General features: G+C 41.0%; 1 protein-coding gene across 1 annotated transcript in view; it reads right to left on the reverse strand.

Annotated features, from left to right (window-relative positions):
- The window catches only part of LOC111867061 (phosphatidylinositol 3-kinase regulatory subunit alpha), a 156,012-nt gene extending 143,650 nt beyond the window's left edge, over nucleotides 1-12,362 (reverse strand). Inside the window, exon 1 of the mRNA XM_023856538.2 lies at nucleotides 11,480-12,362. Coding sequence (XP_023712306.1) covers nucleotides 11,480-12,241 — 762 coding nt within the window. The 5' untranslated portion in view covers nucleotides 12,242-12,362. The remainder of the gene's footprint in view (nucleotides 1-11,479) is intronic.
- Nucleotides 12,363-13,891: the final 1,529 nt, after the last annotated feature.

Raw genomic sequence — 13,891 nt, forward strand, 5'->3', positions numbered from 1 at the left:
ACAAGAGAGGCGAATGTTACGCTTTCTTCTGGCTCCATTGCAGACAAAAACTACGCACCGCATTCTACAACTGTGTAGTGTCCTCAGCAACGTCCGTCATAAAGTACGTTCGTTGCAACGGACGTACTTCGTGCGTTCGTGTGGCCCCAACCTAAGGCCGGTTAGACATAGACCTTCGTTTAGCTACGTACAAGATTTTCTCCCCAATGACATCCTACAACTTACGTTAATTTCAAGACTGATCAACTTCAATTTAACCATCAATTTAACCTATTTTCATAATGATCGGATGTTTGACAGACAAATTATTCAGATACAAAGACTTACTCATTCGCTTACTCACGGAGCTGAGCCCTTCTTGAGAAGCCGCCAGTTGTGCAGTTACTCAAGAACTTCCCAGCATTTTATAGAACCCAAAGGTTCATTACCGTGTTGACAAGAGCCCTCCACTGGTCCCAACCCGGAGCCCGATCAATCCAATCTATACCATCCCATCCTTTCTCTCTAAGATCCACCCACCACGTCCTAGTCTTCCCAGTGGTCTCTTTCCTTCCGGCTTTCCCACCAATATCCTATATGCATCCCGGCTCTCCCCCATTCGTACTACAAGCCCTGCCCATCTCATCCACCTTGACTTGATCATTCTGATTATACTTGGAGAAGAGTACAAGTTATGAATCTCCTCATTATGCAGTTTTCTCCAACCTCCTGTCGCTTCATCCCTCTTCGGTCCAAATATTCTCCTCAACGCCTTGTTCTCAAACACCCTCAGTCTATGTCCCACCCTTAAAGTCACAGACCAGGTTTCACATCCATACAGAACCACAGGCAAAATAAAATATAAATTAAGTTAAAAATTAACTTCATCCAAAATGCAAATTAACTGTCATCAGATATAACCTGTAACTACGCAACGCTGCTAGTTACCGATCTACAACGCAAGGCAAAACGTCCGTCATATACTTGAGTGGGTACATACATCGTCATGAGAACAGGATGCAGTTTGGGAGTTAGATGCAACGGTGAAGAAGGGCTTCGCGAATGTGAAATGCCTGGTGCCACGGTTCTTACTGCAAAATTCAGTTTCAACTATTTAAACAGGCAATGTCCGAGACAGTAAGTAGCTATTTTCACTGCCGTTTCAATATGTTCCAGTATCAAGAACACATTTTTTTATTGGTCCCACGGAGAACATAATCTCGTGGACTGAATCCATTATCTGACGGGCGAAGAATCACGCATACAGGCGTAAACATATTTGCCAGCTTCCTCTTAACACCATCACAGGCTCATCAACGGTACCGTGAGTCCGCCCATTGTTGGTGTGCTGAATACAGAATCATAACCGTCACAACAGACGGCTTTTGCGTCATGATGAAGGTCTTTAAGACGAAAATACGGAATAATAAGTTTACCCATTAAACTTATCAGATAATTTGAAATTGTCTACATAAGTCATTAAGAAATTTGAAGCATAACTTGTGACAGAAACAAACAGATCGAGGCGCCATATCTACTTATTCAAAAAATACATCAGTAATTGTTATGATTTTAAAAAGCATGACTTTACGTACATTAGGGAAATGTGACAGAAACAAACAGATCGAAGCGCCATACCTACTTATTCAAAATAATACATCAATAATCGTAAGAAGATGCTGGTTGACCTTGGGGACAGAAGAGGATATTTTCATTTGAAGGAGAAAGCTCTAGATCGCATCAAGTGGAGGAACTGTTTTGGAAGAGACTCTGGACCTGTTGTCTGACAGATTACTCATGAATGAATGAATATATACTACATACCTGAACAACTGTCCACCTGCGTTTCACACCGAACAAAAATGGTCAAGGTAATAAAATATAAGTGAAAGCTACCATGTGGTTGACGAAAATCTACTTCTGTCAAAAGATTAGTATGCTGTTTCTATGAACTCATAAATGTATCTAGTGGGTAGAATTTTAAGCTATAATGAACTCGCGCCATGTAGCAGTTCTTCAGAAAGTAACAACCGCTCAGTCAAAAAAAAAATCCGCTTTTAATAGATTCAAAAAGATCTCTAGCTGATTCAGGAGAACAAGCGAAGAATTCTTGCACTGCGTCAGACGAACCATGTCAACAACCTGAAACCCTATTTCTTTAAGATCCATATTAATGTTAACGTTCTCCATCTATGCCAAGGTCTCCCCAAGTGATGTCTTCCCTTTAGGTTGGCTGGCTTGGTTTCGTACAAATTTCTGGTCAATACACCGTGTACCTCTTGCTCCATCCACTTAATGACTAATCAATAAAATTTGGCGAACTGTATTAATTATGAGTTCTTCATGACGCAGTTTTCTCCAGAGTCCTGTTAATTCTTCCTCTGGGAGCAAATATTCTCCTCAGCACTCTGAAATTACATTCCTCCCTTAGGGTAAGGGATCAGGTAACCAGTAAAAGCCTATAAATAAATTGTTTTATACATTTTAATCCTTAAACGTTGAAATCAAAACAGGAAGTCGAAAAATGTTTGAACTGAAAGATGTTAATCAGCCCTTAATTTTACATGAATGTAATTTTGATCTGGTACTAAAGACCGCCTCTGTGGTCTAGTAGTCAGAGTTCCTGGCTACAGATCTAGAGATCCCGGGTTTGATTCTCTCTCTCCTGTTGCTCCCACTTGGAGCATGGGGCATCCATGAAATGCTTTGTACCACTTCAGTTTCTTAACCTTAAGACAATCGGTAGGGCTCCTCGGAAGAGGATCAGCCCTTTGCAAGGCCGCTACCTACACAAAGAATAAAAGCAGACAAATATCCATGCCTCGAGTGGGATTCGAACCCACGACCCCAGCGTTCGAACGGGAGAAGATGGTTCATGCCCTACACCTTGCGGCCAATGTGATTAGCTCGAACTTATTTGCTTCCAGAGAAGTGCATTTCACATGCTGGTACCATCATTTCCAACAAAATACTTCGTCGTATTATTAGCATCACAAATGAAAAGGATTAATTTAAGGATACATTAAAGGCACATAATTCACACACCCGGAGGTCCCTGGTTCGATTCCAGGCGCTACCAGATTTTCTGAGAAGCAGTGGGTCTCGAACGTGGTCCACTCAGCCTCGTAAGGATAACTGAGGAGCCATTTCAAGGTAATAGCGGCTACGGTCTAGAAAACCGAAATTAACGGCCGTGGGGATACGTTGCGCTGACCACGCGACACCCTCTATCCACTAAAGTTGGCACTAACTTCGCCGACAAGCGGCGGTCGCTCGGTCGGTACAGTTCGCTTTCAGACTAAAGCCGCAGAGTTTGTTTTGTTTGTTTAATTCACACTCCTGTTAATGAATATTCAATGTTTACAAATGATTTATTAGGTACAGTAAGACCTATATTTTATAGTTATTTCATAACCACGTGTTCCTGGATCAGATCAAATGGAATTTGTGGTAGGCAAAGTGGTATTAGGGTGCGTTTTCGTAAGGTATTTTGGTTTTCTTGTTCATTCTCATTCCACCAACTGCTCAATGTACTTTAATCATCCCAACAATGTTGTTATATAGTACTAACATTGATGGTATCGTTGAATAACTAATACATTAAGAGTATGATCTGCTAGGAAACGAGCCAAAATGCAGTGGTTACAGTATCCAAAACAAATAAATAGGGATAACCTGAATAACACAAGATGTGAAGCCAACAGGCATTTCAGGAAGAAAACGCGGCAATATCTGAAAGAAAAAATTAACGTGTTTGAAACGAACTGTAAGAATAAGAACATTAGATTCCTATACAGAAGAATTGATGAATTTAAGAGCGGCTGCCAACCGAGATATTACTTTTTTTATTGCTATTGGGGAGGGAATAAGTATCTTGTACTGCGGCCACTTCTGCCCTATTGTACAAGCTCCAGATGATAGGTGAGGGTGATTGTGAAGCAATTGGTGGAATGAAGATTGGCAGGGGAAACCGAAGTACTCGGAGAAAACGTGCCCCACCGCCACTTTGTCCACCACAAATCCCACTTGACCAGACCCGGGATCGAACCCGGGCCGCCGCCGTGGAAAGCTAGCGACCAACCGCTTGAGCTATGGCGCGGCTCTTAGATATTACTTAGTGAAGGATGAGAATTGTGATCTGCTTGCAGATTCCCACAACATTTTGAATAGGTGGAAGAATTACTCTGTTACTGAATGTACATAGGGTCAGTGATGTTAGGCAGATAGAAATACATATAGTTGAGCCGTTGTTACCTGATCCTAGCCCTTCTGACGTTGAAATTAGCTATTGCAAAGTTAAAAATGTATAAATCTTCAGGTAGTCATCAAATTCAAGCAGAACTGATTCAAGTGGAAGGTGAAATATTACGTTCTAAGATCCACAATCTAATTAATTCTATCTGAAATATGGAAAAATAGCATAAGCAGTGGGAGGAGTTTCCTATTGTACCAACTTAGAAAGGGGAGATAAAATTAACTATAGTAATTATCAAGAGGTTATTCTTATCAACTTCATACAAAATTTTATCCAGTATCCTTAACTCAAGGTTAAGTCTATATGCAGACGAAATTATTGGGTATCATCAGAGTGGGTTTCAACGTTAACAGATCAACTACTGATCAGATTTTCTGCATTCATCAGATTGTGGAGAAAAAAAATGGGAGTACAAAGATACAGTATCTCAGCTATTCACAGACTGTAAGACAGCCTTTGAATCGGTTATAAAGGAAGTACTGTACAATATTCTCATAGTCTGGGGTGCCCATGGAACTACAGTTAGGCTGATTAAAACGAGTTTCAATGAAACGTAAAGTCCGTAAAGGTAAACATCTGCCCGATAATTTTCCTATCCAAAGTGTGCTAAAACAAGGAGATGCTTTAACGCCACTGCTTTTCAACTCTGCTTTAGAATATGCCATTATGGAGGTCCAGGAAAACTAGGTGGGACTGAAATTAAATGGGACACATCAACTGCTGGCCTATGCTGATGATGTGAATCTGCTGGGAAGTAGTATAGATGCCATAAAGAAAACACACAAACTAAAACTGACATTAGTATGGAGGTTGGTCTAGAAGTAAACGTAGAGAAAACTAAGTACATGTTGCTATCTCGTCACCAGAATACAGGGCAAAATCATGACAAAAATAGCTAACATATCCTTTCAAATGTAGCAGAGTTCAAATATTTTGGAACAACAGTAACAAATCAGAATTTGATTTATGAGGAAATTAAGAGGAGACTGAATTCAAGTAATGCTTGCTACCATTCAATTCAGAACCGTTTGTCTTCTCGTCTGCTGTTTAAAAACGTAAAAATTAGAATATACAGAACTATAATTCTGCCTGTGGTTCTGTACGGCTGTGAAATTTGGTCTCTTACATTAAAGGAGGAACAAAGATTGAAGGTGTTTGAGAACAGGGTACTATATGACCCCACGAGGGATGAGGTGGTTGGAAGTTACAGAAAACTGCATAACGATGATGTGCCTCACACTTTGCTCCTAGGGCACGCGGTAGCGTAGTTGGTTGAGAGACTATGCTACAAGCCGGAAGGTCGCGGGTTCAAGTCCCAATGAGGTCATTGGATTTTTTTCAATTTTCCTAATCCTTCCAGCCTCACTATGGCCCTGGGGTCGACTCAGTCTCTAACAGAAATGAGTACCAGGAATTAATTAAATAATTTTTCTGGGGAGTAAGCGCGACCGGCGCGTAAGGCTGACAACCTTACCGCCATTTTTGTGCCGATTGTCTAGATAATGTGAGACCCTCAACGTCTAACAACCCTATGGGCCTTCAAGGCCTCTTACAGGGATAGCTTTACTTTTTACTTTTTACTTTTTACTTTATAATTACAATCAGCTGTTTCAATCATCTCAGTCATAAGGCTCACAATGTATACGTATCAACAGGATTAACTCATTACATTCCCATTGTTTTTCCATTATCCTATACGTCAAAGGGAAATCGTTCGATTGAGAGCCGATCTGTTACATTAGAATCCACATCAATGGTCACAAGCAATGCAATTTGTGATTAATTTTACCCGTACAAGAGGATTAGAACTGTGTGTGTGAGCCTGATGAAAATTAAGGCTCCGCAGAAAGCAATAATAGGGGTTTTCCCATATTTAGGGGATGGACACAACAATAAATCGTAAGATTTGAGGTTTTCACGGCGGTAACTACAAAGAGAGCAGTCTTATAGGATGTATATATTGTGTTAACCGACGTTTCGGAGGACCGTATGGCCTCCATCTTCGTTTGCAGATTTTCTTCTTTTTTCTACCCTGAAGATAGAGGTAATATGTTCCTCCGAAACGTCGGTTAACACAATATCTACACAGCGCCACATCCAAGAATACTGCTCTCTTCACAACAATAAATTATATTCATTGTTTTCACAATTCTTTGTTACTCCACATCAAAACGATAATTTACGAGGGAGCGAAAGTACAAATGGACGTAAAACATCTGTAATGAATGTGACATGCTTTCTATGTGAATCACTAGATAGCAGAACATTCCAGCTTCATGTCAGTCTAGGTAGCAGCCGTGAAAGCGCATGCTCAGAGGCTGGTTTCAGTAGTAAAAATGGTGACCGTGCTTACAGTGGATACTACCGAAGAGCAGCGTTCTGTTTTGCCTCTTTTGTGATTAAAAAGACTCAATGCAAAGGAAAATCGTAATGAAATGTTTCCTGTTTGCGGTGGGAAGTATTTGTCGCGTAAAACGGTTCACAATTGGGTCGAGAAATTCTCTCAAGGGCGTTCGAAAGTCGCAGATGATGCCCGACCAGGTTCGGAAGTGGCTTAGACAACAATCAAACGACTTCTGCGCTGTGGATTTCGACGCACTGGTAAAGCGATTGGACCAGTGTATCAATGTTGGTAGAGGATATGTCGAGAAATAAATGTTTTTTCCAGGTTCGAATATAGTACCCACATCCTGACCCGTACACTGTCAACAACGTGGAATACTGTGATGTAAGTCTATTTTTGGATGCAATATTGTGTCTATCTTTACAGTTCCTCCATTCTGCATAAAACTGCTTTCAAAATGAATGAACACCGTATATACAAAAAACAGTTACTGAACCATAAGCTTGCAAGCAATGGTCAGCACTAAAATTTCAATAAGTGCATTATTACAACACAGTAACATTTAAACTGTAGCAAAGTAGACTGCAACAATGTTCTGGGCAGACTATTACAGAAACACAGAGATGCTGACACTGTGGTATACAAAATCAGAAATTACACTACTTCCTGCATTGTCTTTTTTCATATATAGAGAAAAGTATTACAGATCGCCAGCGTGGATCAATACAATATATCAACTAGATATTCTGCAATGCTGAGACACTAAAAATAAAACACTAGATAACAACGAAACAAAATATCAGTTCACTGATATATTGGGTTTTTGGACTTTATCCATCGTCTTGGTTTTTAAGATAACTAATAAAATACACGACGTTTCGGAAACTGGATCTGTTTCCGTCCTCAGGTGAAGGAAAAACACCTATTCTGTTGGGTCCGTTAGAAAGAGCTAGCCTCAATCACTGGACCAAACAGTAACGGACCCAACAGAATAGGTGTTTTTCCTTCACCTGAGGACGGAAACAGATCCAGTTTCCGAAACGTCGTGTTTTTTTTAGTTATCTTAAAAACCAAGACGATGGATAAAGTCCAAAAACCCAATATATCAGTGTGTTATACACCATCGTCAGAATCCTATAGTAACTACTTAGAACATCAGTTATTTATGGTACTTTAAAAATGCCTCTAACTCAGTTAAGAGAGAAGTGTCACACTAAATTCAAATTTTATTTGGTATACCCCCCCCCCCAATAAATGTTACTGAGCTAATCAAAATGTGTTTACGTAAAACCAATACTTTTGGTTGAGATCCCCATTTATTTGCAATCTGTATAAATACATTCGGCAAATTGTTGTGAATTGATTAAAATGACGTGTGGAGGGGAGCTCATTAGTACCCCTTCGTATATGAGTAGGTTAGGGCCTGGTGGGAGAAGGGGAGGAACTTACGAAACCAATACTGAAGTCAGTATGTATTTGGAGCCGATCGCAGTGACCGCGAGGTCTAAGGCATGAACCGTCTTCGCCCACTCGAACGCTGTGATCGTGAGTTCGAATCCCACTTACGACATGAATGTCTGTGTGGATTTATTCTGTGTTTGTACTGTTCTGTATGTTGGCAGCGGCCTTGCTAAGGGGCTGATCCCCCGTCCAAGGAGTCCTGTGTACAGATTAAGAAACTGAAAAAGCAGCCAAGGTCCACAAGGACTGTAGAGCCATAGATAGATAGCTCCTATTCCAAATGATCAGAAATAATAAGTTGCCTTTATCGAAATTTCTTTCAACTATTTTTCTTTCCACTGGCTCTACAGCCCCCCCCCTTGGAGCCTGACCTCTGATTTTTTCAGTTTCATGATCATTTTACAGACGGTAGGACTCCTTGGACGAGTGATCAGCTCGTCGCAAGGCCCCTACCTAAACACAGGACAACACAAACACAGAATAAACACATACACATACCAAAAATTCAAGCCTCGTGTGGGATTCGAACCCATGATCCCGGTTTCCAAGCGAGCGAAGACAGTGCATGCCTTAGACCGCTCGGTTACCGTGACCGGCTGTACTCAACTACACTTAAGATTAAATCATTAGTGCGTTCCAAGAAAATCAAAAAGGGCTGACGTGAAAGGGACGAATAAGCTTCTTGTCTAGTATTTACTTACTTACTCATGGAGCTGAGCCCTTCTGGAGGAACCGCCAATTCTGCAGCTACTCAAGAATTTCCCAGCAATTTATGGAACCCGAAGGTTCATTACCGTGTTCACGAGAGTCCTCCACTGATCCCTATCCTCAGCCAGATCTATCCAATCCATACCATCCCATCCTATCTCTCTAAGATCCATTCTAATATTGTCCACCCACCTACACCTTGGTCTTCCCTGTGGTCTCTTTCCTTCTGGCTTTCCCATCAATATCCTATACGCATTCCTCCTCTCCCTCATTCGTGCTACCTGACCTGCCCACCTCACCCTCCTTGACTTGATCATTCTAATTATACTTGGAGAAGAGTACAAATTATGAAGCTCCTCATTATGCAGTTTTCTCCAACCTCCTGTCACTTCATCTCTCTTCGGTCCAAATATTCTCCTCAACATCCTGTTCTCAAACACCCTCAGTCTATGTTCCTCTCTTAACGTCAGAGACCAAGTTTCACACCCATACAGAACCACGGGAAAATAATAGTTTTGTATATTCTAATTTTTGTGTTTTTGGACAACAGACGAGAAGACAAAAGGTTCTGGAATGAATGGTAGCAAGCATTACCGGAGTTCAGTCTCCTCTTAATCCCCTCCTGATTCAGATTTTGATCTGTTATGGTCGTTCCCAAATGTCTGAAATGTGCCACATTTTCAAAACATCTGTTTTCTATCTTTATGTCATAATTTTTCCCTGCATTTTGTGACTAGACAATACTTCTAGACCAACCACTTTTTTTTCCCCTTGGCATTACAGCCCTAGTGGGCCTAGGCCTACCTCCATGAACTTCTCCATTCACTTCGGTTTTTCTAGATCTTACACATTCAGTAGCACTCCTTGGGCGGGTGATCAGCTCGTCGCAAGGCCTCTACCTGTAGACAAACACAGACACAAACATCCATGCCCTGAGTGGGATTCGAACCCACGATCCCGGCTTCCAAGCGAGCGAAGACAGTACATGCCTTAGACCGCTCGGCTACTGTGACCGGCAGTGTATAAGAATAATATATAAGAATTCAGTTCGTACCTCACAGGAAACAGATCCGAACCCACGATCCCGGTTTCCGAGCGAGCGAAGACAGTGCATGCCTTAGACCGCTCGGAAGCCGCGACCGGTGACCAACCTTTACTTGCGTCAATTAAAGTTTGTGTGATTTTCTTTATGGTATCTACATTCTCACCCAGTAGATTCACATCATCGGCATCCCTGGACCTTCCTAATTGCATATTCTAAGGCAACGTTGAAAAAAAGTGGCGATAAAGCACCTCCTTGCTTTAGACCATTCTGGATAGAAAATTTATCAGACAAATGTTTACCTACACGGACTTTACTATACATTTCGTTTAAACACATTTTAATCAGCCTAACTAGTTTCATTGGTATCCCAAACTCTATTAGAATATTGTACAATGATTCCCTCCTAACTGAATCATAGGCTTTCTTGGAGACTGATGATAATAAAATATTTTTTTAACACGTAAATGCCACAAAGAACTGCACGGAAAATTCATTACTGGTAAGATTAGTCTAGAAGTGACTGCGGAGAAAATTAGGTAGAAACAAAAATATGAATTTCTGTAGTCACCAAGTTCCTGTTTAAATTCTTAACAGGGGGGGGGGGTCAACAAAAGTTGCATAAATGTATGCGGACGACGTAAAACTATTTTTATACTGGGCTTAATTTCATACATAACTAAATATAAGTCTCAACCCTTAGACTTACACCCAGGAAAACGGACGATACAATCTTCAATAAGCATATTCATATGTGACAAAAACTCACAGTCTTTTTTCTCCCAAGACATCTGTGGTTAGAAATACCCAAATGGAAAATTCGTAAGAGCCTTCGTGTCAGAAAATATAAATTTACCACAAAAAAAAAAGGTCTATCAAATGAGAATTGGCTGATTAATACATTAAGTGGTGCAGCTCAAGATAAATTGGCTATTCCTGCAAGGATTGCTTATTTATTTAAAAATGTTAAAATTACTTTAAATAAGAAGGACAAAATAAACTTAATATGCCATTCAAGCACAGAAATTCTCAAGTACTTGATGTCACCCGTACACGGTGAAAGGCGGTATGCATAAAATTAATTTTAACTGAACTGTAAATATAATTAACTTTTATGCAACAGATTAAATGTTGTTGGCGATGGGGGTGGTGACTACGTACAAAGCGTAATTATTCTTATCTTCAATATAATGCGGCTTAAATGTCCTTGACACCACATTCCCAGTCTTCTACTTTCATTATAAAAAGTATTTCTGAGGTTTGGCCACGACTTACGTAATCAAACATAACCACGGTTACATAACCAGAGTACAGTATACAATTCCTGAGATTCTAGTTTGCGGAGGTACCAGTGGAGCACGTTGCCACACACCCTGCCAACATTAATGCTCATTTTTAAAACTGTAACTCAAAACCTAACCATACTTTTACATTATCTGAAGAAATGAAAAGGCCTAACATTGCAGATGCAAGATGGCAACCAGCCCGTGTCTCCTCAATGCCTCTGTATACTATAACCACACATTATGCTGGTTCGACGAGTACTACAAGATGAAATCCATTCTTTATATTTCCAGCTTTCTCCGTTTGCGTCATCTTTACGAGATTTGACAGGCATGCATAATTTCACAGATTTAACACAACTGTGTTACAAAACTACTGTACTTATAGCCTTACTGGCAGTACTCACCTTCTTCTTGTTACCGGCTAACTGAGGCACAACATCGCTTTTCTGGAAGGTGTGTTTATCACGCAGCGAGTGGAAGCAGGCATGACAATCTGGTGAACACAGTGTGGCACACATACAGCAGCAGGTTACGTTACACGAGCACATCAGGTTATGGAAAGAAAGTGGTCTGGCACACCCCTGAGTATCGAACCCAATATTCGGTGCCAGGGACGGAGATGTGCTTGGCTGCTGAACGTTAGGTGCACAAGCCAACACAGCAGCGGCTATGGAATTCACAGTCTCCCTGACACAGAACATATCCAAATCCATTGGACTCTTGTTGGCATGATAATGACGTTCCATTAATTGTCGACTGTTGCTGATAGTATTTGTCTTTGTAGCTCCATTTGTGAAGCTGAAGGACCGAGGTCTCGTCTCGGACGAATTTGAAACATGGAGCATGTAATTTTGTGAATCAATGTTCAAAACCGGCGGTATAGTTAGTGCTGGTGGCATTTTAGGTTCGTAACGTTTGGAATCGGAGCCGACGTCCAAATTTCGATTATCTACGGACACATTCGATACATCTCCTACAGCACTATCACTGTTACTGTTGCTCACGGCGATGTTCGGTTCCTGAACTAGTTGTTTTGTGCCCCCTTGTTTCATCGCCACATCAAGGATTCCGCCGACAATGCTGTTATCGCTTATCACGATATCGCCCATGGGCTGTTCTAATTGCTGAAATATCGACGGACTGTCTCCGGTGAATTGCACTTGCATTGGTTCATGGACAATTTCCTTACCTGCACCCCTACTTGCACGTGACACGCTCTCATGGATTTCTGTACATCCACTGTACAGCACCGTACCTCAACCGCTAACATACATCCACGAACTAACTACAGCGCTCACACTTTGTAGCGCTCTGTAGCTAAGAACAAATTGCATATATCACAGCTGCTCAGTGTCGCCAACACAATAGTCTAAAAGTCACTAGGGGTACCGGTAAGCGCAGTGGGAATTGATTTTATTCGTTATAACAATGAAGTAACAAAAATATGATAGTTCTTCTGTATGTTATTGTCTGGATAATTTTTTACGCGTTCTTTGAATAAAGTTCAAAAATACGTATATGGGAAGTCGCGTCCGTCTGTCTGTAGTCTGAAACTACTGAATAGATTTCGATTGATGGCGATCAACACTGTAGTTCTATGGAAAGTTTAATTTTTGTACATAAGGAAAAGGTAAAAGCATAATTATGCCTGTGCTTAATTAATTAAGCACCAAACCATGAAGATGTAAAGGGGAGTTTAGGTATAGCTCTATTTCTCTTAACTTCGGCATTACATGGAGGTGAATGGTCAATTTCGTACATCTGTCGCTTTAACCCCTGGGGAAACAACCTCGGCACCCATTATATTGGAGGTTGGGTAGCCCCCAGAGGCTGTCTGCCTACAGTACTCGTACATGAAGCTCAAATAGCACTCATCTGTTCAGAAACCTTACCTCCTATAAAATGCGGAAAGGACATGGGTATAGTCTACGAACTAAGCTTTAATTTGTAGCATTTTCCCATATGGTGAATTAATAATAAAATATACTAAAAAAAATATATGTAACCTGTTTTCAGGGCCATTTAAATTAGTCTGTGGGAACCTCCACATACTAACACGCAGTTTCGTCTGTCTAACAGACATCATTCAACTTCTGCTCAAGCCAAGTCAATGTCACATTCAAAGTCAAAGTCATGTTGCAACTGACGGTCAGTCAGTCTGCTGGGGCTCATGACCAGATATTTCTTTTGAATGAAGTTACTCTCTCGTCTATGTGGGGCGCCCTCTCTGACGAGAGGTCGGGTCTGTCATTTGTCAGTCAATCTGTATTAGTAAGCCCACTGTCTGTATTTACATGCATTTACAAATACACACTTATTCCCAATGTCACATTGCGGCCAGCACTCGTATTTATACAGCACTCGATGTCCACCCCACCTGTAGATCATCACGTGCGCTAGCCAATCAGCTGAACGGCCGTATATCTGGTCTGCTACAAAATAGCAAACGCTACTGAAGCAAGCACGGTCGAACAAACGGCCCTTTTCAGGGCCCGCAAACTTTTTATGTGGTTGTCTATTAGACCATCGACATCCCACAAGTCTAAAACCATATTTTAAGGGGCGTGTACTCTAAAGGAGTCTCTCTTTTCGACGTTCCTTCAAGTATTACTGCCGACGAAGGTAGATTGCGTTATTTCACGTTCACATGTTAACACTCTTGCCATGGCAATCTGGTAACAATTTAATGTCAGTCGAGCGCACAAACTCGTGAGATTCCATTCCTTTTATAAACAGTATACCAGAATGTGTGCCTACTATCTTTGTGTTCTTCCAAAAATAAAATGGTTAAGGCACTATGCTACAAGTCGGAAGGT

Source organism: Cryptotermes secundus, unplaced genomic scaffold, assembly GCF_002891405.2.
Source record: "Cryptotermes secundus unplaced genomic scaffold, Csec_1.0 scaffold176, whole genome shotgun sequence".
NCBI classification, from domain to species: domain Eukaryota; kingdom Metazoa; phylum Arthropoda; class Insecta; order Blattodea; family Kalotermitidae; genus Cryptotermes; species Cryptotermes secundus.